The sequence below is a fragment of the Brachyhypopomus gauderio genome, chromosome 3, assembly GCF_052324685.1.
Source record: "Brachyhypopomus gauderio isolate BG-103 chromosome 3, BGAUD_0.2, whole genome shotgun sequence".
Lineage (NCBI taxonomy): Eukaryota > Metazoa > Chordata > Actinopteri > Gymnotiformes > Hypopomidae > Brachyhypopomus > Brachyhypopomus gauderio.
In genome coordinates, this window is record NC_135213.1 from 28,031,885 (window position 1) to 28,054,655 (window position 22,771).

The 22,771-nt window shown below is 47.3% G+C and overlaps 1 protein-coding gene across 3 annotated transcripts in view; it reads left to right on the forward strand.

The window, feature by feature from the left end:
• Positions 1-22,771, forward strand: part of drosha (drosha ribonuclease III) — a 159,636-nt gene that overhangs the window by 71,729 nt on the left and 65,136 nt on the right. For all 3 annotated transcript variants that reach the window (XM_077000876.1, XM_077000878.1, XM_077000877.1), the window contains exons 20-21: positions 3,938-4,037; positions 8,069-8,171. In XM_077000876.1, coding sequence (XP_076856991.1) covers positions 3,938-4,037; positions 8,069-8,171 — 203 coding nt within the window. The remainder of the gene's footprint in view (positions 1-3,937; positions 4,038-8,068; positions 8,172-22,771) is intronic.

Here is a 22,771-nt window from a genome sequence, read left to right on the forward strand (position 1 = left end):
CACGCCACACACCTCCCACACTCCACGCCACACACCTCACACACCTTACACCTCCCACACTCCACGCCACACACCTCACACACCTTACACCTCCCACACTCCACGCCACACACCTCACACACTCCACGCCACACACCTCACACACCTTACACCTCCCACACCTCACGCCACACACCTCACACACCTTACACCTCCCACACTTCACGCCACACACCTCAAACACCTTACACCTCACACACTCCACGCCACACACCTCACACACCTTACACCTCACACACTCCACGCCACACACCTCAAACACCTTACACCTCCCACACCTCACGCCACACACCTCACATACCTTACACCTCACACACTCCACGCCACACACCTCAAACACCTTACACCTCCCACACCCCACGCCACACACCTCACATACCTTACACCTCCCACACCTCACGCCACACACCTCAAACACCTTACACCTTCCACACCTCACGCCACACACCTCACACACCTTACACCTCACACACTCCACGCCACACACCTCACACACCTTACACCTCCCACACCTCACGCCACACACCTCACACATCTTACACCTCCCACACCCCACGCCACACACCTCACATACCTTACACCTCCCACACCACACACCTCACACACCTTACACCTCCCACACCACACACCTCACACACCTTACACCTCCCACACCTCATACCACACACCTCAAACACCTTACACCTTCCACACCCCACGCCACACACCTCACATACCTTACACCTCCCACACCCCACGCCACACACCTCACACACCTTACACCTCCCACACTCCACGCCACACACCTCACACATCTTACACCTCCCACGCCACACACCTCACATACCTTACACCTCCCACACCACACACCTCACACACCTTACACCTCCCACACCTCATGCCACACACCTCAAACACCTTACACCTTCCACACCCCACGCCACACACCTCACATACCTTACACCTCCCACACCCCACGCCACACACCTCACACACCTTACACACCCCACGCCACACACCTCACACATCTTACACCTCCCACACCTCACGCCACACACCTCAAACCCCTTACACCTCCCACACCCCACGCCACACACCTCACATACCTTACACCTCCCACACACCACGCCACACACCTTACACCTCCCACACCCCACGCCACACACCGCACATACCTTACACCTCCCAAACCCCACGCCACACACCTCACACACCTTACACCTCCCACACCTCACGCCACACACCTCAAACACATTACACCTCCCACACCCCACGCCACACACCTCACATACCTTACACCTCCCACACCCCACGCCACACACCTTACACCTCACACACCCCACGCCACACACCTTACACACCTCAAACACATTACACCTCCCACGCCACACACCTCACACACCTTACACCTCAAACACCTTACACTTCCCACACACCTCACACACCTTACACACCTCACGCCACACACCTCACACACCTTACACACCTCATTCCACACACCTCACGCCACACACCCCATGCCTCTCACCTCACACACCTCACACACCCCACGCCTCGCACACCCAATGCCACACACCTCACACACATTACATATCCCACATGCCACCTCACACACCTTACACCTCCCACACCCCACGCCACACACCTTACACCTCCCACACCCCACGCCACACACCTTACACCTCACACACCCCACGCCACACACCTTACACCTCACACACCCCACACCTCACACACCCCACGCCACACACCTCACACACCCCACGCCACACACTTCACACGCCTTACACTTCCCACACCCCACGCCACACACCCCACGCCACACACCTTACACCTCACACACCCCACACCACACACCTCACACACCCCACGCCACACACCTCACACACCCCACGCCACACACTTCACACGCCTTACACTTCCCACACCCCACGCCACACACCCCACGCCACACACCCCACGCCACACCTTATACCTCCCACACCCCACGCCACACACCTCCCATGCCTCTCACCTCCCACACCCCACGCCACACACTTTACACCTCCCACACCCCACGCCACACACTTCACACACCTTACACCTCCCATACCCAACGCCTCGCACCTCACACACCCAACGCCTCACACCCCACGCCACACACCTCAAACTCCCAACGCCTCAGACCTCCCACACACCTCACACCCCCAACGCCTCACACCCCACTCCACACAGCTCTCACACCCCACGCCACACATTCAACACCTCACACACCCCACGCCACACACCTCACTGAGCTATGAATGCAGGAGCCACTGAACGTGGTGGACCTCTTTAGGACCGTCCGCGGGTTCAGTCCTACCCCCACATGTTAATTGAGAACACCCATTAACGTGGTACTCTGGTGGCACTCCTCCCCACTCAGGTGGCACCCCGGTCACGTGGCACTCCTCCCCAGTCATGTTGTACTCCATGTGGGAAACCACTCTTAGGTTCTCGGGTCTGTTCTGTACATTTTTATAGGAACTTGTGTGATGTTTTTGAAGGACAAATAAAAAATTTTGGAAGATTTATAAGATTCAGGTTTTGTGATTTGTGCTATTTTTTCTCTCAAGGACAGTTCTTATCTTTTTCTAGTCCAAGCGGACCTCAAGGAGTCTTCATGGTGTTATTGCACACCCTGAATCGAATTTTTGAAATTGGTTATGAATCAAAACAGCTGTGGGTTCATTTAAGTAGTGATGAGTGTGCTAATGTGAGAATGGAGTCAGTAATGCGTGTGTCGACGTGAGAATGGAGTCAGTAATGCGTGTGCCGACGTGAGAATGGTGTCTGTAATGCGTGTGCCGACGTGAGAATGGAGTCTGTAATGCGGTGCCGACGTGAGAATGGAGTCTGTAATGCGGTGCTGACGTGAGAATGGAGACTGTAATGCGTGTGCCGACGTGAGAATGGAGTCTGTAATGCGGTGCTGACGTGAGAATGGAGTCTGTAATGCGGTGCTGACGTGAGAATGGAGTCTGTAATGCGGTGCGTTCAGAAGGTTCTCTGGGAATTTCCACGTTACTCTGCAAGAACCCTGCAGCTGCCAGCTGAACTGGGACTAAAACAATTACTACTGAGGCCTTTTTATTTAGAAACGGCAACAATGTTCATTGGTTCTGAATTTCCTCAGGGGCAAGCACTGTGGGGGGTGAGACAGCAGTTTGGGGGTGGTCCCTGGGGTTGCTGGTGTCTGTGATTGTGCTAAGCCTCCTTGTTCTTTGTAAGGCCCAGATAAAAATGGGGTGTGGCCAGCAGTGTTGCCGTGGCAGCTGAGACAGCATTCCCTCAGATGCTAAAACTCTGGCCGTGATACACATGGTTACCAGATATTCCAAATGTGTTGGGTTGGGTCCCTCTCTCTCCTCATTTCTCTTCCTCCCTCTCTCTCCCCCTTTCCCTCCCTCTCTCTCCCTCTGTATCTCCTTCTCTCTTTCTATCTCTCTCTCCTTCCGTCTCTGTCCCTCTCTCCCTCCCTCCCTCCCTCTCTCTTTCTCCCTCTCTCTCTCTCTCTCTCTCTCTCTCATACAGGTTGGAGGCTGAAACTCTTAGTTTGGATTCATCTCTTAATCCCATTCTCATAACTAATGAAGACTGGATTTCAGCCACATAAAACATTGTTCTTTAGTCTTTCAAATGAGTTTCAGTTTCCTGATTACAATAATAATATTTTTTGAGAAGTAATAGAGCAGTGGGACTAGTAGATTTGTTTTCTGGAAATGAAACCTGGTGTGGAGAGGCTGTCCCGTCCTCACTATGCTGACTGGGTTTCTGCTCACTTCAGCATGAATTAGGGTTAGGGTAAGGGTTGGGGATTAGGATTAGGGTTAGGGTAAGGGTTGGGGATTAGGATTAGGGTTAGCTGCCTCTTCCTGATGTTTCTGGTTATCTTTTGCAGTGTCCATCTCTACTATCTGTTTCCCAGTCTGGAGGAGGGTGGTCTGGCCACGTACCGCACAGCGATTGTTCAGAACCAACATCTCGCCATGCTGGCCAAGGTGAGCCTTTTCCATACACTACTCACTCGTGCGCTGCTGACTCGTGCGCTGCTGACTCGTGCGCTGCTGACTCGTGCGCTGCTGACTCGTGCGCTGCTGACTCGTGCGCTGCTGACTCGTGCGCTACTGACTCGTGCGCTACTGGCTCGTGTGCTACTGGCTCGTGCGCTACTGATTCGTGCGCTACTGACTCATAAACTGACTCTGGGAGAATGCGCTTGGGGTTTGTCGGGGCTTTTGTTTGTTTGCTTAAATGGTTCCTGTGTAAATCTTGAATAAAAAATGGCAGTTTTTGTGAAATGATTATGTTCCCTATTTTTACTTTTTATTTGCTATTCATTTGCCATTTCTTTATTATGTTGATTTATTGTTGTTGCTCAAAGCCAGTGGGATTCTATAAATCTCTCCACAAAAGTATTTTTCAGGCTGTGGGGTGGAAGAATTGCACAAACACCTTCCTGCACCCCTGGCAGTGATATTCATTAACAGTTCAGTCTGTATAAATTAGCACCTGTCTGAGTGTTTGGCTTATAAACCCAGCAGGTTATGCAGAACCCCAGAGGTCCTGCCTGAGCTCAGGGTATCACTTGAAGCTTCATCAGACATGCGTTTGAGACCTGTCCAAACACACCTGCAAGCTTCTTGCTTTTACTGAACACTGGGATTTTCTGAGCTTTTTGTGTTCTGTCAATCAAACAGTTTGTGGGTGGGGATAGTAAATAAGTAATAAGTAAAACAAGTTATTTTGTTGTCTGACTGATAAATGGTAGGTGGAGATAATCGCTGCAGAGACAGTGGGTGGAGGCATGTAGGTGAGGGTAGAGTGCACTCGGACAGCTCTCCCTCAAAACGACATCTCCCGTAGTACAGTACACACACCAGAGTACATCACACACCTTCCCATCTACCATAGTACCATACATGCACCAGAGTACATCACCTCCACACCTTTCCATCTACCATACCTGTTAGGGACCATACCAGTTCCATGGTACTCCAGTGATTTATGCTGTTGGCGTCAGCTGTTGACTTGTAGCACTGGATGTACCGCCTTCATCCAGAAATATGACACTGATTGCCTTCTGTTATCATAGGTGATGCCTTTTCTTTCAGAGTTCAACCTTGGTAAAAAAAAAAATCATACATATTCTCCTTTAATTTCACTGAACCCTGCTTAAAGCTAGGATTTCAGTTTGATTCATCTGTTTTGTGAAGGTAATAAAGACGGGTTGTTGTGTTTAACTGCAGGTCTTAACCCGGAGTTAGCTTCACAGCTCCCCTGGGCTATAAACCCTTCACCATACAATGATGTCATCATGAGAGAGGCTGTTTACTGGAGGCTCGTAGACAGAGTTCCTGGTCACACTCCTCATTTAGAGAAGATACTGGTGTTAGCTAGCAGTATGGCTGGTCATATTTCTCATATTAATGTGAAGTAGTCTCCGTAGTTTTTCTGTGTGAGGTTTATATGAATTCAGGAGATGTGACTTCCACCAATTATCAAAGTTATTGTATTCTAAGCGAAATGTTATATGTTAATTGGTAAATGTAATAACACATGGTACCAGTGATCCGCAAATATACTACAGGCCGAGTGCGAGAGACCGGCCGAGTGCGAGAGACAGGCCCCGCTGCCTCTACAGGAAGTCCCCATGATGACACATGTATTTGATTAGTGCATCTGCAGGAGGTGAGATGATGAATGCACAGTAGCCATGGCGATGAGGGAGAAGGGCAGGACTGGCGTCTGGCTCCACCACTTGCACTTCAGCCTGGTGGGCAGTGCTTGGCCTGCCAGGCTCTCGCAGGGCAGGACAGATTGTTGCTGTGCGGGTCTGGAGCCAGTTCTCCAGAACACACGGTACTGCCACTAGGGGCTGGGGGGCGGAGCCAGAATGAACCGTGATATCCTTAAAAAAAAAAAAAAAAAAAAAAAACCCCAAAATGCCCTCACACACACACACACGCACACACACACACACAAACCAAAGGCTCTCACTTAAGACCTGTCCACAAACACACACACGCACACACAAAATCCAAATGCTCTCACTTAAGACCTGTCCACACACACACACACACACACACACAGTACTCAGGCAGCAGGAGAAGGTGGAACTTCTCTGAGTGTTATGAGGATCTTGCATGTTTCTCACATTAATCCTTTGGCTTACTTATTGTTTTCTGTTATTTGTAATCTCAGTTGTACCCCCCCCCCCCCCCCCCCCCCACACACACACACACACACACTTCATAATTAAGGTTAAAGGGCTATTGGGAGTGCTCAGAAGCCAGTTGTATGGGAAAGCCCAGGGGCCACAGGGCTTCTGGGTGCTGGTGGAGACCCCCCTCCCACCCCCTGCGCTCCTTCTGGACCCTGCAGAGAACAGCACTTCAATAATCATCTGGCGATGAAGAGGAAAGCAATTAAAACTCTCATCTTTCATGTGGCTCCCCGCTGAATTCTGGCCCGTCGCCGCCATGCTCACACCGGAGCCTTGACTCACTTTCAGCTTGTTTCAATTTGCACGCTAGCCGAGAAAAAAGGGGGAGAAAGGAGGCTGATGCAGGCAGTATGTTTACAGCGTTGTTTACTCCTCTCTTCCCCGCTCCACGCCCTCCTCACAAGAGCACAGTAATTATTTCTCAAAGCCACAGAAGACCAACTCATCAGCCAGCGCTGCGTAGCTGGGGCCGGAGCGTTGAATCAGCTCCCTGTGGCTCTGTGTTAGTTGTGCACACCCCCCTGCATTAGCTGTTTCTCCCACTTTGTATATGAGAACAGGGTCTGGTTCCGATGATTTCACATCCATGGGTTCTGCACACACTGCTGATCTTACGAACACTTCCACCTCGAGCTCATGAAAGCTGCAAATTGCCTCTGAAATGATTCAGTGCATCAAAGTGGCAATACAAGATGAAAGATGATCAAGCCCCAGTGTAATTAAGGCTGCGTGCACCGAGAGACATGACACCCACACAAAAGGAGAGCAGCAGAAAATACAGCAACGCCGCTGGTCAAATGAAGAGCTGAACTGGTCATTAATGGAGCTTCTGTTTAATTGTTGGTGTGTTTGTGTTGGGGTCTTGGATCTGCTGCTTTCAGAACCTTGCAGGAGCCAATCAGCTGGCGTTATAAAGGTCAGGCTGGACTCCATCTCCTCACCTCTGGCTCGGTTACTTTCCTCCCCTCTGATCACAGGGAGCTGGGGACCCAACAGCACTGCCAGGTCACATGGGAACATCTGCCATTAGCAGAGTGACCGAGAGAGTGTGTGTTTGTGTGAGAGTCCGTGTGAGGGAGAGAGCGTGAGGGTGTGTGTGTTTATGTGAGGGAGAGTGTGTGTGTGTGTGTGTGGGAGAGAGTAAGGGAGTGTCTATGTATGTGTGTGTCCATGTGAGGGAGAGTGTGTTTGTTTGTGTGTGAGAGAGTATGTAAGGGAGTGTCTATATGTATGTGTGTGTTAATGTGAGGGAGTGTGAGTGTGTGTGTTTGAGAGAAAGAGAGTAAGAATATTTCATATTTAATGAAGTAATAATAATGATCTTTATATAGTCTCATTTTTATTACAAAATCTAAAGTTTTTATGACAATGGGAAAGTAAGATAAAGACATAATAAACTACATGTAGGCCTGACTAAGCATGTTTGTTATAAATCAACATCTTAACTCACTGCAGAATTTAGTCTCTTTCATTTGCTCCATTACATACTTTAGATTCTTAGAAGTGGTGGGTCTTTAGATGTGCGCTTCTGGAGGTGTGCATTTCTGGAGGTGTGCATTTCTGGAGGCATCACTCTAGTTTTTTTTTGTGTTCCTGCCTGTTTCACTGTGTTTAGTATAATTTAGCATAACTGAATGTATAATGTTTTTTTGTGTGTCTGAGATTGTCTTCCTTTGTGTGATGCTAGTCTGAGGTGGTCTGGTTTTGTATGAAAATAATGTTATTTGGTTTAGTTTTAAAATAATCCAGTGTGCAAATAATCTGATGTGATCTGTTGTGCTGACAATCTGACGTCTGGCTTCACAGAAACTGGAGTTGGACCGGTTTATGCTGTACGCTCACGGGCCGGACCTGTGTAGGGAGTCCGACCTCAGGCACGCTATGGCCAACTGCTTCGAAGCTCTCATAGGTTGGTGTTCACACACTCATCGTCTGGTGTTCAACAGGCCATGGATCAGCTCTGTAAACACAGGCCCTGGATCACCTCTGTAGACACAGGCCCTGGATCAGCTCTGTAGACACAGGCCCTGGATCACCTCTGTAGACACAGGCCCTGGATCAGCTCTGTAGACACAGGCCCTGGATCAGCTCTGTAGACACAGGCCCTGGATCAGCTCTGTAGACACAGGCCCTGGATCAGCTCTGTAGACACAGGCCCTGGATCTGCTCTGTAGACACAGGCCCTGGATCACCTCTGTAGACACAGGCCCTGGATCAGCTCTGTAGACACAGGCCCTGGATCAGCTCTGTAGACACAGGCCCTGGATCAGCTCTGTAGACACAGGCCCTGGATCAGCTCTGTAGACACAGGCCCTGGATCAGCTCTGTAGACACAGGCCCTGGATCAGCTCTGTAAACACAGTGCCTGGATCAGCTCTGTAAACACAGTGCCTGGATCAGTTCTTTGACACAGGTACGAAGGTTTCATTTCTGTGTGTTGCATCAGCGGTACTATTTTTGTTCCCATTTTGTTTTACTATGTGGAATAGTGTGGTGGGACATGAGCACGGTTTTGTGTGTGTGTGTGTGTGTGTGTGTGTGTGTGTGAGGGAGAGAGATTCATTAGGTGTATTGATTTTGTTCTGTTGCGTGGTCTGACCTCCAGGCAAACGTAGCATCCCAAGAGAGACTCGAGTAACAACCACCAGAACACACACACACACACACACACACACACACACACACACACACACACACACACACACACACACACACACACACAGCATTTATAAACTTACAAGATCTTGTCTTGTCCAACATGAGCCCACAATTTCAGTACCTCGCAAACTCACAACAGGGGATATAGGATAAAGGGAAACAGTACACAAAGTGTTTAACAAGCTCACTACCCCTTGAACCCCCCCATAACAGACCCTCTCCCCTCTGGAACAGAGAGAATCGCAGTATACAATACAGAGAAGCACTAGCATTCTTGTTAATACCAAGGACAAGCAAAGTTGTGTGTGTGTTTGTGTGTATGTGTGTGTCTGTTTTTTTGTGTGTGTTTGTCTCTGTTTGGGAATGTTTGTGTGTGTGTGTCTCTGCGTTTCGGGGGCTGTGTGTGTGTGTGTGTGTGTGTGTGTGTGTGTGTGTGTCTGCGTTTGGGGGTGTGAATTTCATTTTTGTTGGTTTTTGATTGTTTAATATACTTGTGCTCTTGCTTTCTTCAGACCTGTTTTGTTTTAATAACCCCTAACCCCTAACTCTTAACACTTTTTTCACTGTGATGCTTTTGCACATGTAGTGGGCTATGAATCATTCCCATTGATGATGTCATTTACTGCATATTCACTGCTGATTCCTGTTATTCTTTAAGTCAGTCTATATTTTTGTATAGGATCATATACTACAGAAATGTTGTTGATTTGTATAGTTATACCTGAAACACATCTCTGCTGGTCCTCTAGCTTCTGAAAGCTGGCTGTCAGCTAGAGGTCTCTTCACACACTGTGTTTAGTATAGAGGCAAGGATCCAAACTTCCTATCTCCTGATTGGTTGCTGTTTCCATGATGTTGAGAGATCCAGAATCTGTTGTGTTTGTCGTGGTGTTTGTCATGGATTTATGAAACAAAGGTTTCATTGAACCCAACAAAACCCATTTTCACACTCCTGTTGAATTAACAGGATTTTAATCAGACCTATGCCCCTACCACACACACACACACACACACACACACACACACACACACACACACACACACACACACACACACACACTGATTGGGTTTCTGGCCTGGTTGCTGGTGTTTTGTGCCTCTGGCCATGTGGTGTGTTGGCAGAAGTGAATGTGCAGCTCTGTGGGCAGAAGCCTCTGACACCATTGTTAGGCAGGGACTGGTTTTGTGTTGGACTGGTTCGAGTGGGACTGGTTTGGGAGGAATGGTTTTTGAGGGACTGGTTTGTGAGGCAGTGGTTTAGGAGGGATGGTTTTTGGAGGGACTGGTTTGAGCAGGATCCCCACAGCACAGACCTCTTTTTCCCTTAAAAATACTGTCAGCTTTGTGGGAGCTCAGTGGTTCACCACTAATGTCCCAGTCCCAGTATACAGGTGATGACCACGAAAAGTCCCAGTATACAGGTGATCACCATCAATGTCCTTGACTGAATGATATACTGACTGAACATGAGGCTTCTTTTCATGTCTTTGTATGCATTCATCTTGCATCTGTTTTCCAGCGCATTTTCTGGAAGTGTGGTATAACCCCGTGCTTGTCATAAGCAATTATACATGTTATAATAATTCACCATTAGCTTTGAGAGCAGTCATGAGAACTATTAAACAAGTGAAGGCAATCTTTTCCTTTCTGATGTATATGGCTGGAGTTATGCCAGATAACCTAAGTAATACCATTACTTGAAATAATCCTTCAGAATCTTCTAATTACAGACAAAAGGCCCGTATTCGCTTCGTCTATTTCTGCCCTCGGTGTGTGGCAGGTGGTTGCCTTTATGAAGTGCTCTGTTGTTTAAATATTGGTTTCACAGAGTTGCTGACTTTCACTTCAGCTACTAAAATGCCTGAAACTGCATAAGCCTAAAGTATAATACTTTTACTTCATTAAAAATCTCCTGTCTGCAGTTTTACATATTTGAAAGACTGCAAACGTTTTAGATACGCCTTGGCCCGTGGGCCATTGGCTCCCCACTACAAACCCCAAACCTCATCACTTCACTTTGCACTTGCAGAAGCTCTCCCCCATGTCTCCCCCCATGTCTCTCCCCCATGTCTCCCCCATGTCTCCCCCCATGTCCGCCTGCCGAGCCCCTGAGGTCCGGGTTCCCTTTGGTCAGTCACTCCAGAGGTGGGGCTCAGAAGAAGCAGGCTTCCCCCGGGGCATTTCCTTGTCCTTTGTGCTGAGGTCACACTCCCATATTCTCATCCCGTGTTGTGTAGCTCCTCTTTTCGCTCGTGTGCTGTTGGTATCTGGGAGAGTGATCTGCTCAGGTGATTAGTATTTCCCTGCAGTCTGTCGTCACTAACACTTCCTGTCATGCCCAGCTGAGATGCGGTGTGGACGCCGCCCTGCTGTCGGTGGAGGTGGGCCTTGCTAACTCCTACTTCTCTTAGCTCATTCCCCCGGGAGCTCTAGAACTGTTGCCTTTCCAGGTCTGAATCGCAGGCCGTCCATCTGGACGTCTCACTGTGGGCGAAACCATCTCCTTCAGCACGTGCCCAGTCCTGCGGCTTCCTCTGTGTTCACGTCCATCCTGTGCTGCATGTGGACCCTTCTGCAGGGATGTGGTGTTGACCAGCGGGTCGCTTGTGGCGTAGGTCAGCTCTGGGGTGATGGATGCAGCTGGTTACACATTGCATCTTGGGTCCTGGGTCTCTGGACAGCACACCTGGCCCTGTCAGTTCCTGCCAGAGCTCTGATGCCATCGTGTGCCAGTCGAATTGGACAACATGGCTGTTCCTTCTGTGAATCAGCAGGCAGGATGAGTGTGGTCAGATGGCCGGGTGTCCTCTGTCCTCTCCAGTGTCCCGTTCTGCTATCTGCTTCCTCCTGCCTTCACTGGGCCTCAAGTCCCTTCTGGCATGTTCGAAACAAAGAGCTCTCCGGAAGTCACTAACACAGAACGCTTCCTTTAGCCCAGCTGAAGCAGGAATACTGTTTTAAGTGCAGCACGACCTCTTTCACATATCATATTGTACAGATGGTGGGAGTTTTTCAAGGTCTCAGAAACCTTGACTATTTCTCATTAATTTTTAGTTCCAGTTCCAGCTCCTCTCTTACATCCTGGTGCAATAGACCTTCGTAATGATTATTGTACTTTAACCAGTTACAATGGTACAGTAGCCACATGGCTGTGAGAGGAGTAGCCTGCTGGGCTTGAATAAGAAGACCTGGCGAACTTCAGCGGCACCGTCTCAAACCAAACCGCTAACTGTGGACATGTGAATTCCTGTTTTTATTCTGGTTTTTATTCTGTAATATAAATATTGGATTTTAGATTAAAACAGTGTACCAAAAGGGTTAGTTATTCTGTATCTTATAGTGATGGACACACTTGTGCCCACTATTGTGCCCAATATTTTATCTGATGTCTCAAATTGAAACAACTTTGTAGGTAGTTTCTGCATAGTAAAATGGGTCTGTGCTGTCTGTAGTAAAGTGTCACAATGGAGGTGTGTGCTGTGCTGCCTTTATTAATATAACATAATGGATGTCTGTGCTGTGTGTGGTATAACCCTAACCCTGTATTAATCTTTATCTCTAGCTGGTGATACACTGGGTTTCACTCGCATTCACAGTCCTGACCTGTGTCCTTTGTGAAGATATTTGAAGATTTGTTGTGAAAGGAAAGGTTGGAAGGAATTTTACAGAGATGCATAGTCTGATATATGACCAAGGGAGCTCGAGAGAAAGACTGAGGGAGTGTCAGTAGTCTGAGAGACTGAGGGAGTGTCAGTAGTCTGAGAGACTGAGGGAGTGTCGGTAGTCTGAGAGACTGAGGGAGTGTCAGTAATCTGAGAGACTGAGGGAGTGTCGGTAGTCTGAGAGACCGAGGGAGTGTCAGTAGTCTGAGAGACCGAGGGAGTGTCGGTAGTCTGAGAGACCGAGGGAGTGTCGGTAGTCTGAGAGACCGAGGGAGTGTCGGTAGTCTGAGAGACCGAGGGAGTGTCAGTAGTCTGAGAGACCAAGGGAGTGTCAGTAGTCTGAGAGACCAAGGGAGTGTGAGTAGTCTGATAGAGAGTGAGAGACTGAGGGAGTGTCAGTAGTCTGAGAAAGACTGAGGGAGTGTCAGTAGTCTGAGAAAGACTGAGGAAGTGTCAGTAGTCTGAGAGAGACTGAGGGAGTGTCGGTAGTCTGAGAGACTGAGGGAGTGTCGGTAGTCTGAGAGACTGAGGGAGTGTCAGTAGTCTGAGAGAGACTGAGGGAGTGTCAGTAGTCTGAGAGAGACTGAGGGAGTGTCAGTAGTCTGAGAGAGACTGAGGGAGTGTCAGTAGTCTGAGAGACTGAGGGAGTGTCAGTAGTCTGAGAGACTGAGGGAGTGTCAGTAGTCTGAGAGAGACTGAGGGAGTGTCAGTAGTCTGAGAGAGACTGAGGGAGTGTCAGTAGTCTGATAGAGAGTGAGAGACTGAGGGAGTGTCAGTAGTCTGATAGAGAGTGAGAGACTGAGGGAGTGTCAGTAGTCTGAGAAAGACTGAGGGAGTGTCGGTAGTCTGAGAGACTGAGGGAGTGTCGGTAGTCTGAGAGACTGAGGGAGTGTCGGTAGTCTGAGAGACTGAGGGAGTGTCGGTAGTCTGAGAGACTGAGGGAGTGTCAGTAGTCTGAGAGACTGTGGGAGTGTCAGTAGTCTGAGAGAGACTGAGGGAGTGTCGGTAGTCTGAGAGAGACTGAGGGAGTGTCGGTAGTCTGAGAGAGACTGAGGGAGTGTCGGTAGTCTGAGAGAGACTGAGGGAGTGTCGGTAGTCTGAGAGAGACTGAGGGAGTGTCGGTAGTCTGAGAGAGACTGAGGGAGTGTCGGTAGTCTGAGAGAGACTGAGGGAGTGTCGGTAGTCTGAGAGAGACTGAGGGAGTGTCGGTAGTCTGAGAGAGACTGAGGGAGTGTCGGTAGTCTGAGCGACTGAGGGAGTGTCGGTAGTCTGAGAGAGACTGAGGGAGTGTCGGTAGTCTGAGCGACTGAGGGAGTGTCAGTAGTCTGAGCGACTGAGTGTCAGAGATGCAGTCTGCAGGTTTCTCTGCGCTGCTGATCCTTGGGGAGAATGATGGGAGATTAGAACATGCTGACGCTGCCCCTGTTCTGGGTCTCTGGTCCCTCTGGCCGACTCATTAGAGCCCAGCAGTGTCGTACTCTACCCTCATATCTGTGCTATCATCCATCAAATGGCACTGATGCATCAGTCTCAGGACAGTACACAGCACACAGTACACCTCAGCCTGTCTTTTTCCCTGTATGGACACTTTCTATGGGCTAAATGGTAGTGCAGTGTGACCAGAACAGTGACGCCAGGGATGTTATTCCCTTAGCTTGAGACCATTACACGACTGTCTCTGCCTTTCTGAGACTGGCAGATAACAGCAACTGATACAAGCCCAACTGAACAGTGCAACATTCTCTCTATTCACAACAGGAACAACATGAATGGCAACGATCCCCTTCACTCTGACCTCTGCACAAGTCGTGAAACTCCAGGTTGTGTTTGTGCTGCTTATAATGGTGGGAAGTGTAAAGGTGGCCTTCTAAATGACACGTAATTGGTTTGTGGTAAAATGATGTTCTGCTTTGGTTATAAAGTTTTGTGGAAGGAAGGCGAAACACAGGCCAGATTGTCAGAATGTCAGATGTAACCCCTATTAAGGGTGCAGTTCCAGAAACCTTACTTACTGGTTAAGTATTTGTGCAATGAGAAATTTCCCAATTGGGCCGATCAGAGAGATGCTAGTCTCGACTGCAGAGCCAGGGCAACCAAATACATAAGAGACCACGCTGAATTATGAGAAGTGTGTTTGGAAGAGGAAAATTACACTTCCATTTAATATAAAACACAACAAAGAGAAAACTGTTGGCATCAGACATATAAAATTATTACCCGGGTAATTGAAAATAAAACAAATATTCCAAATTATATGTATACAATGAAATCAAATATACATCCACAATTCAATGTGATCACAGTTCTCAGTTCAATGTCCAATGGATTCACCGGGTTGAGCAAGTATACAGCCTTACGACTGTGGGGTGCAAGTTTAGCCTACCGCACCGCGAAGTGAAGTGACTCAGTGCCAGTGGTGAACGGTCTTGATATCAATGGTGCATGCATTCAGAACAAAACTCGGTTCGAGGGTCTGGGCTCGGCTCGCCATCCAACGTGTCCAACCTGAACACGATGTTCAATGCTCCGTTTCACTCTCTCTCAAAAAACCTGACCTACAGCACATAGGATCAGAATGTACAAACTCATAACTTTGCTTAACATATGCGTATGTTAACATCTTAAAATCTTAGCGTCTGCAAATAATAATTAACAGCTTCCATCCACATAAGAACGTTTAAAGTGAAAGTAAACCATGAGGATTTTTAAAGAGTTAACCATTATATCTAAACTGGATGTGCTGCGCCTAGTACGCTTCACATTCTATACGAAAGACTCACTAACAATGAAATACAAAATACATACAACATATAAACATTTTAGTTCGCCAACATAGTTAACAGTATAGGCGTACATGAATGAATTTCCCATTAAACGGTTAGCATTCTTGCTAACTACAACCCGCTATAGCCTGCGCACGTTTCTTACCGATGCAGGGGATTCACGGTGGATTTTCAAAGTATAGGCGGTGAAGAAACTCAAATTCCAGCTCACGGCGGCAAAGAAAAAACAATGAAAGTAGTATTTGCTGTGCTCTACTGCACTTTCACCAACTCTACTTCTGTCTCGTTTCAAGCACTACTCGGTCAACTCCGAACTGAGTGTGTACGCACCGCCTGCGGGAGGGAAAAGAAAGAATTCCCGCGAACATCGTCTAAATGTACCTGCGTGTATCACGCAAGTTCATTGGCTGATTGTCCAGGTTATTGCAACCCAATCACTGCCAAAAGTATACGCTATCCTTAATAAAATAATAAAATAAATATATATAAATAATGTGGTTTTGTCATTATTTAAAATGAGTCACGTTTTAGTCTACTTTAGTCTACAATATTAATTTAACTATATTTCTATATGGTTACAGTTACTTCTGATTATCTAATTTTAACATCTAACGTCTCTCTCTCTAACCTGGGTTACACCCTCCCTGCCAGAAATTATGCACGTCCCTGTGCATGGGAGTGGCTGCTTAGTTGTAGGATTAGGGCAGGTGTTAACATAGAATTCTGATTCTTGGGATTCTTGTAAGACATCTGTAAAAGCTGTGCTTAGCCCTTGGAATAATGACTGAACAACTGATACCAATGGGTGTCCTAGGCGTGAATACTGAAACCTTTCAGGTCTTCCCCTGTCTCTCACTGACCGTCTAGTAACATCATGTGTGTCAGTGGTCACAGCTTCACTTGATTCTGCACTGCTTTCGGCAACCAGAGATGTATCAACTTCCTCTTGCTTTTTGTCTTGACAAGAACTTGGTTCAGTGTGCTTTTCAGTTCCAGCCACATCTGCAGGATCTGGGATGTCTGCAGGTTCTGGGGTGTCTATCTGAGGGTTTGTCTCAGCTGGTCCAGCAATCTCTGTTTCAGTCAAATTAAATGATGAGCCTTCAAGCCGATCACTCAGATCGTCCATGCAAGGATCTTCAACAATTTGTGTCTTATCCTTCACAAGGGTACTAGGAGTTATACTAGTGCCATCTACAGGGGCATCAACAGGTAGGTTTTCTCTCTTTTGTCCCCTAGGTACCTCGTAAATGGATGTGAAACTGGTGGGTGTCATATCAGGTAGTCTTCTAACTCTGTCACATTCAAAATCTTCTTCAAAGTCAGAAATCGAATCTACTTGGTCGTGGTCAACAAACTGCCTCGTCTGGGGTCGGCGTGGAGGTGGCTTGATAGCAGGCTTTTCTACACTCATTGGTAAGAAACCGCAGGGAAGTAGAAGGTCTCTATGCAGAGTTCGCAGTGGACCATCCTGGTGTTCAGGCCTGACCGTATAAACTGGGAGGTCTCCTACCTGCTTTATCACTACATGGATATCAGCTTCCCACCTATCAGCAAGTTTATGCTTTCCTCGCAGACGGACGGCTCGAACTAAAACTCTGTCACCTGCCTCCAGTTTAGAGGCGGATACGTGCTTGTCAAACCTTGCTTTATTTGCCTCCGCATTCTTTTCAGAATTCTGCTTGGCTATCTTGAAACTCTCTTCAAGGCGTGACTTAAGCTCCTGTACATACTGTGAATGGGACTTGCGCTGACTATTTTTCAAGGGTAGACCAAATGCCAAATCCACTGGTAGCCTTGGCTGACGTCCAAACATTAACTCGTAAGGACTGAATTTGGTCACCTCATTCCGTGTGCAATTGTAGGCGTGTACCAGTGGTTTCACGAAACTCCGCCATCGCAATTTATCTTCATCCCTCAATGTCCCAAGCATATTCAGCAGGGTCCTATTGAAACGCTCTACGGGATTCCCTCTGGGATGATAAGGTGTGGTATGAGTCTTACGGATCCCCATAAGCTGGCATAACTCTTTGATGACATGCGACTCGAAGTCTGGGCCTTGGTCGCTATGCAAACATTCGGGAATACCATAGTGGACTATGAGATTATCCCACAGACATTTTGCGACAGTCTGCGCCTTCTGATTGGGGGTTGGGATAGCAATGGCGTATTTTGTGTAATGGTCCGTAATAACCAAGACATCCTTAGTATTTTTATTGTCAGGCTCTATGGATAGAAAATCCATGCACACGAGTTCTAAGGGTCTGGTCGAGGTAATGTTTTTCAATGGTGCGGCTTTCTCTGGCAAACTCTTTCTCCGAACACACCTTTCACACGTCTTGACCTTCTTTTCTACATCATCCACCAACCTCGGCCAATAGAATCTGGCTCTTATTAGATCCAGGGTGCGATCTACACCCATGTGACCCATATCATCATGGAGACTTTGCAGAATTATAGGACGAAACTCTTCAGGCAAGACAAGCTGATATGTGGGAGTACTACCTTCTAAACGCCTACGATACAAAATCTGGTTGTGTAACCTGAGGCGACTCAACTGTCGTAGCAAGCAAGTAATTTGGGGAAGCTCGGTTCGAAGTGCTGGAACTAACTTCTCACCACTCTCCATCATATTGATAATTTCCCTAATGCAGGGGTCAGCTCTTTGTTTGTCCCTAATCTCCTCCTCAGAAAAATGAGGAATGACTGGTAGGCCACCATGCTGGTCTTCACTCACAAAGCTGTCTGGAAGAGCGTCGGGGGAAACTGCTAAAGACTGCACTAAGGCAACTCCGCTAATCCCTTCCATGTCTTCACTAATAGTGTTGGTAACTAGATGCTTCTCACAGAGAGCATACACAACATCCTGACCAATACTAATACTAGAATCTCCTAGATGCGTGTGAGTGAACTGACGAATTCGCTCTCGTTCTTTTTGAGACTGAAGATCATCAGTCAACCCGCCGTGGGGCCTCCGGGATAGACCATCTGCATCGGAGTTCTGTTTTCCCGCTCTGTACTTGAGCTTGAATGTGAAAGACGACAAAGCAGCTAACCACCTATAACCAGTAGCGTCCATCTTAGCAGTGGTGAGAATATATGTTAGGGGGTTACTGTCAGTTACAACAGTAAATTGATTCCCGTACAAGTAGTCATTAAACTTTTCAGTCACTGCCCACTTTAATGCTAGAAATTCTAGTTTGTGGGCAGGATACTTTGATTCACTGCGCGAGAGCCCCCTACTGGCGTAAGCTATTACTCGCATTCTGCCTTCCTGTTCCTGGTACAGAGCCGCCCCTAACCCTGTGGTGCTGGCATCAGTGTGAAGGACGTAGGGAAGTTTGGGGTCTGCGAATCCAAGAACAGGCGCCGTAGTGAGTTTCGTCATGATTGTGTTGAATGCAGTCTCACATTCAGATGTCCACCGGCCACCGAAGGGTTCCTTTGGGTCATGATATTGACTGGATTGTGCTTTGGTTTTGAGTTTAGCACTCTTTCGCAGTGGTGGGTACCCAGATGTTAGATCAGTGAGGGGCTTCATAATACAGGAGTAATCCTTAATGAACCGCCGGTAATACCCCGAGAACCCAAGGAAAGATCTCAACTCCTTCAAGTTTTGTGGCCTGGGCCATGTTTTTAAAGTTTCCACCTTGTCAGGGTCCGTCTCCACTCCGTTCTGGGACACTATATGACCCAAATATCTGACAGAGGTCTGGAAAAACTTGCACTTTGCTGGAGAAAGCTTTAATCCATACTCCTTCAGACGACTAAGGACTCTCATCAGCCTGGTCTCATGTTCTTCCAACGTCTTTGAGAAAACAATTAAATCATCCAAAAACACAAGTACTTCTCGCAAATTCATATCGCCCATACACTTTTCCATTAGACGTTGGAAGGTGCTGGGAGCATTTGTAACACCTTGCGGCATGCGGTTAAACTGCCAGAACCCGAGAGGACACACAAAAGCGGTCTTTGGTTTGTCTGCTTCCTCCACTTCAATCTGATAATATCCAGATTTCAAATCAAGCACAGTAAACCACTTTGAACCAGTAAGAGCTGAAAATGTCTCCTCCATGTTTGGAAGTGCATACGCATCCTTCACAGTTTGGAGATTTAGCTTCCGATAATCCACACAGAGACGAACTTCTCCGTTCTTTTTCCTCACCACTACTATTGGAGATGAGTATGGTGATTCAGATTCACAGATTATTCCAGCTTGCTGTAATTCTTGCAGGTGCTTACGGACTGCCTCCAAGTCTTGTGGATGTATTGGACGCGCTCTGTGTTTAAATGGTGTTTCGTCAAAAAGCTTGATGTGATGTTTTACTCTGTCTGTTCTGCCAAAATCCACATCACCATGAGCAAAAACTTCAGTGTTACGACCTATCTAGGCTCTAGGCCGTAACAGGGGTGTGAAGGGGTGGAATATGGATGACAGTGATTCAAGAAAATGTAAAGTATTGGTGTATTTACAAGTATTCACAAACAGAATATATATATAGGACAAAGTGCACACAGGTACAAACGTCAGAAGTGACCCAGGCCAAAACAACTAACAAAAACCATACTAGAAAGAAACAGACATAACTACACTAACAGGGTGAAACAAAAGACAACACTACTCTGACTCCCTATGTCCAAAACAGATACGAACCCACAACCCAAACAAAATGGCAGCCACTTCCTACTCACCGTGTGCACACACAAACCACCAATATACATATATCTATACACAACTCTATATAGTTATAGTAAAGGAGCACGCAAATCCAAATCCAAATCCAAATCAAAAGGTCATACACAGTATAGCAATATCTCAAAGTTCTCAATCTCTACGAGGTCGGCAAGGCTGAATCGCCACGGGAATCCTCTCATTTCCTCCTTATATATCAGGAAGCCGAGGGCGGAGACTTCATGTTCCCAGGGACATCAGGGATTCCTGGAGTGGAACACGGACTGGACAAACCTGTAACAAAATGCTTCACGCGAACACATAAAAAGACAGGGTCATAACACCCCCCCCCATAAGTGTGAACTTCAAATAATGTTCACAAATAACACACTCAGCAGCACCTGGACAGGGCATCAGCCACCACATTATCGAGGCCTCTTTTGTGCACAATGTGGATGTTAAAACCTTGGACAATAAGAGACCAACGCATTAGCCTTTGGTTTGCATTGGCCATGCGCTGCAGAAAAACCAACGGATTATGGTCGGTAAACACAGTGATGGGGTGAGCACTGAACGAATTTTCATGTCGGCTTGTACAGATTTCAAGTTCCTGCTGGCAATCTCACGAACAGTGCTTAACCGTTTACGGAGGGTTTCAACAAAATCACCAACAGGCTGAGTTGATGTAGACTGAGGAGCACCCAGCCATCGTTCGTACAGAAGTCTAAGGGGACCACGGACTGTTCTACCAAAAAGCAAGGTGTTAGGACTATAACCTGTTGAGTCCTGCACAGTGTCACGGATAGCAAATAGCAATAACGGAACACCCTCATCCCAGTCTTTGTCACAGTCATGACAAAAGGTCCTCAGCATTGTCTTAAAGGTCTGATGAAACCTTTCCAATGCTCCTTGAGATTCTGGATGATAAGCGCTTGATACTTTATGTTCTATGTCCAATTCCTTAACCACTTGTTCAAAGAGCTTAGACATGAAGTTAGAGCCTTGGTCTGACTGTATGCATTTCGGAATGCCAAAAGTAGTGCAAAATTTTATCAAGGCCTTGACAATCACTTTGGATTTCAAGGAACGCAAGGGTATTGCCTCAGGAAATCTAGTCGTGGCACACATTAAGGTAAGAAGGTACGAATTACCTGAACGAGTTTTAGGTAGGGGTCCTACACAGTCTACTAACAGTCTCTCGAATGGTTCTCCAACAACCGGTATTGGGCACAGCGGGGCAGGAGGGATCACTTGGTTGGGTTTTCCTACCAATTGACAAGTGTGACAAGAGTGACAGAAACGAGCCACATCGCTACTCAGAGAAGGCCAAAAGAAATGCGATAGGATACGCTTAACAGTTTTACGAATACCCAAGTGACCAGACAGTGGATGTTCATGGGCCAACTGCAACACGTGTGACCGAAAAGATGTGGGAACAACAATTTGATGTATAGCATCCCACCCATCAGTAGCATTAGACGGAGACCAAGTTCTTATCAATACCCCATCTCGTATGGAGTAACGTTGCTGCTGTTTTGGGGTACCGGACTTTTTCTCTGCAAGGTTGAAGTATTGCAAGAGGGTTTTGTCCAACTTCTGTGCAGCCACTAAAGCATCCCTATTCACATCTGTCATAGGGGACGGAGGAGACAAAACAAGAGTGTCTGAGTCAACAGGTTGGGAGACCGGGGGATCACACATAAAGGTATCAACCAATGACACTGTGGACCCGGCCTTACGTGCCTGGGCACGAGTCAAAACACAAGCAGGATAAACTGCAGGAGAATCACTTGCCATGGAACTAGATATGCTCTCTGAAGGGCGATCAACCACTATGGGTAAAGGAAATATACTGCTACCTGCGATATCATTCCCGAGAATGAACGAAACACCACTCACCGGTAAGGCAGGACTAACAGCTACACGTATCATGCCAGCGATACCTTCCATGTGGAGGTAAATGTTGTGTAAAGGAAGCCTACGAACTCCTAATTCAATGCCTTGAACTAAGACATCTTGGCCAGTGTATGTGTCCTCTGACAAGGGCAATACTGTATCCAACAGAAGGGACACTGCAGCGCCGGTATCACGCAGACCTGTGATGGTTTTGCGTGCTGGATCAGACTCACATAGGGAAACTGTACCATCAAATAAAAAGGGCTCAAATACAGAGTCAGCACTGGAAGAAGGGACCTTAATATTTGTGCAATGTACCTTTTTAGCTGAACGTGCATTTTTCTTCTTAAGAGCTGGACAGTTCGCTATTATGTGTCCTTGCACATGGCAATAGAAACATTCACGCGAGTCCGGAGGGGCAGGTGCTTCGGTAGCTACAGGACTCACCGAAGTCCTTGAGCGAAGGGAGTGAGAAGTAGACTCACTGCGGAGAACAGGTGTCGTAAAGACAGTTCTATGAGTTAACACAAACTCATCAGCACAGATGGCAGCATTCGACAACGTACTAACTTTATGCTCATTCAAATACATCACAACACTATCTGGCAAACAATTTTTAAATTCTTCAATCAGAACTAGCTCCTTGAGCTGTTGCAGGGAAGTCACATCACTAGCAGAACACCATTTGTCAAATAATACAGTCTTTTCTCTGGCAAATTCTACATGTGTCTGTGTGGGTTTTTTCTTCAATTGTCTAAAGTTCTGACGGTAGGCTTCTGGCACAAGTTCATATGCTCTTAGTACAGCAGCTTTCACAGTGTCATAGTCTACACTCTGC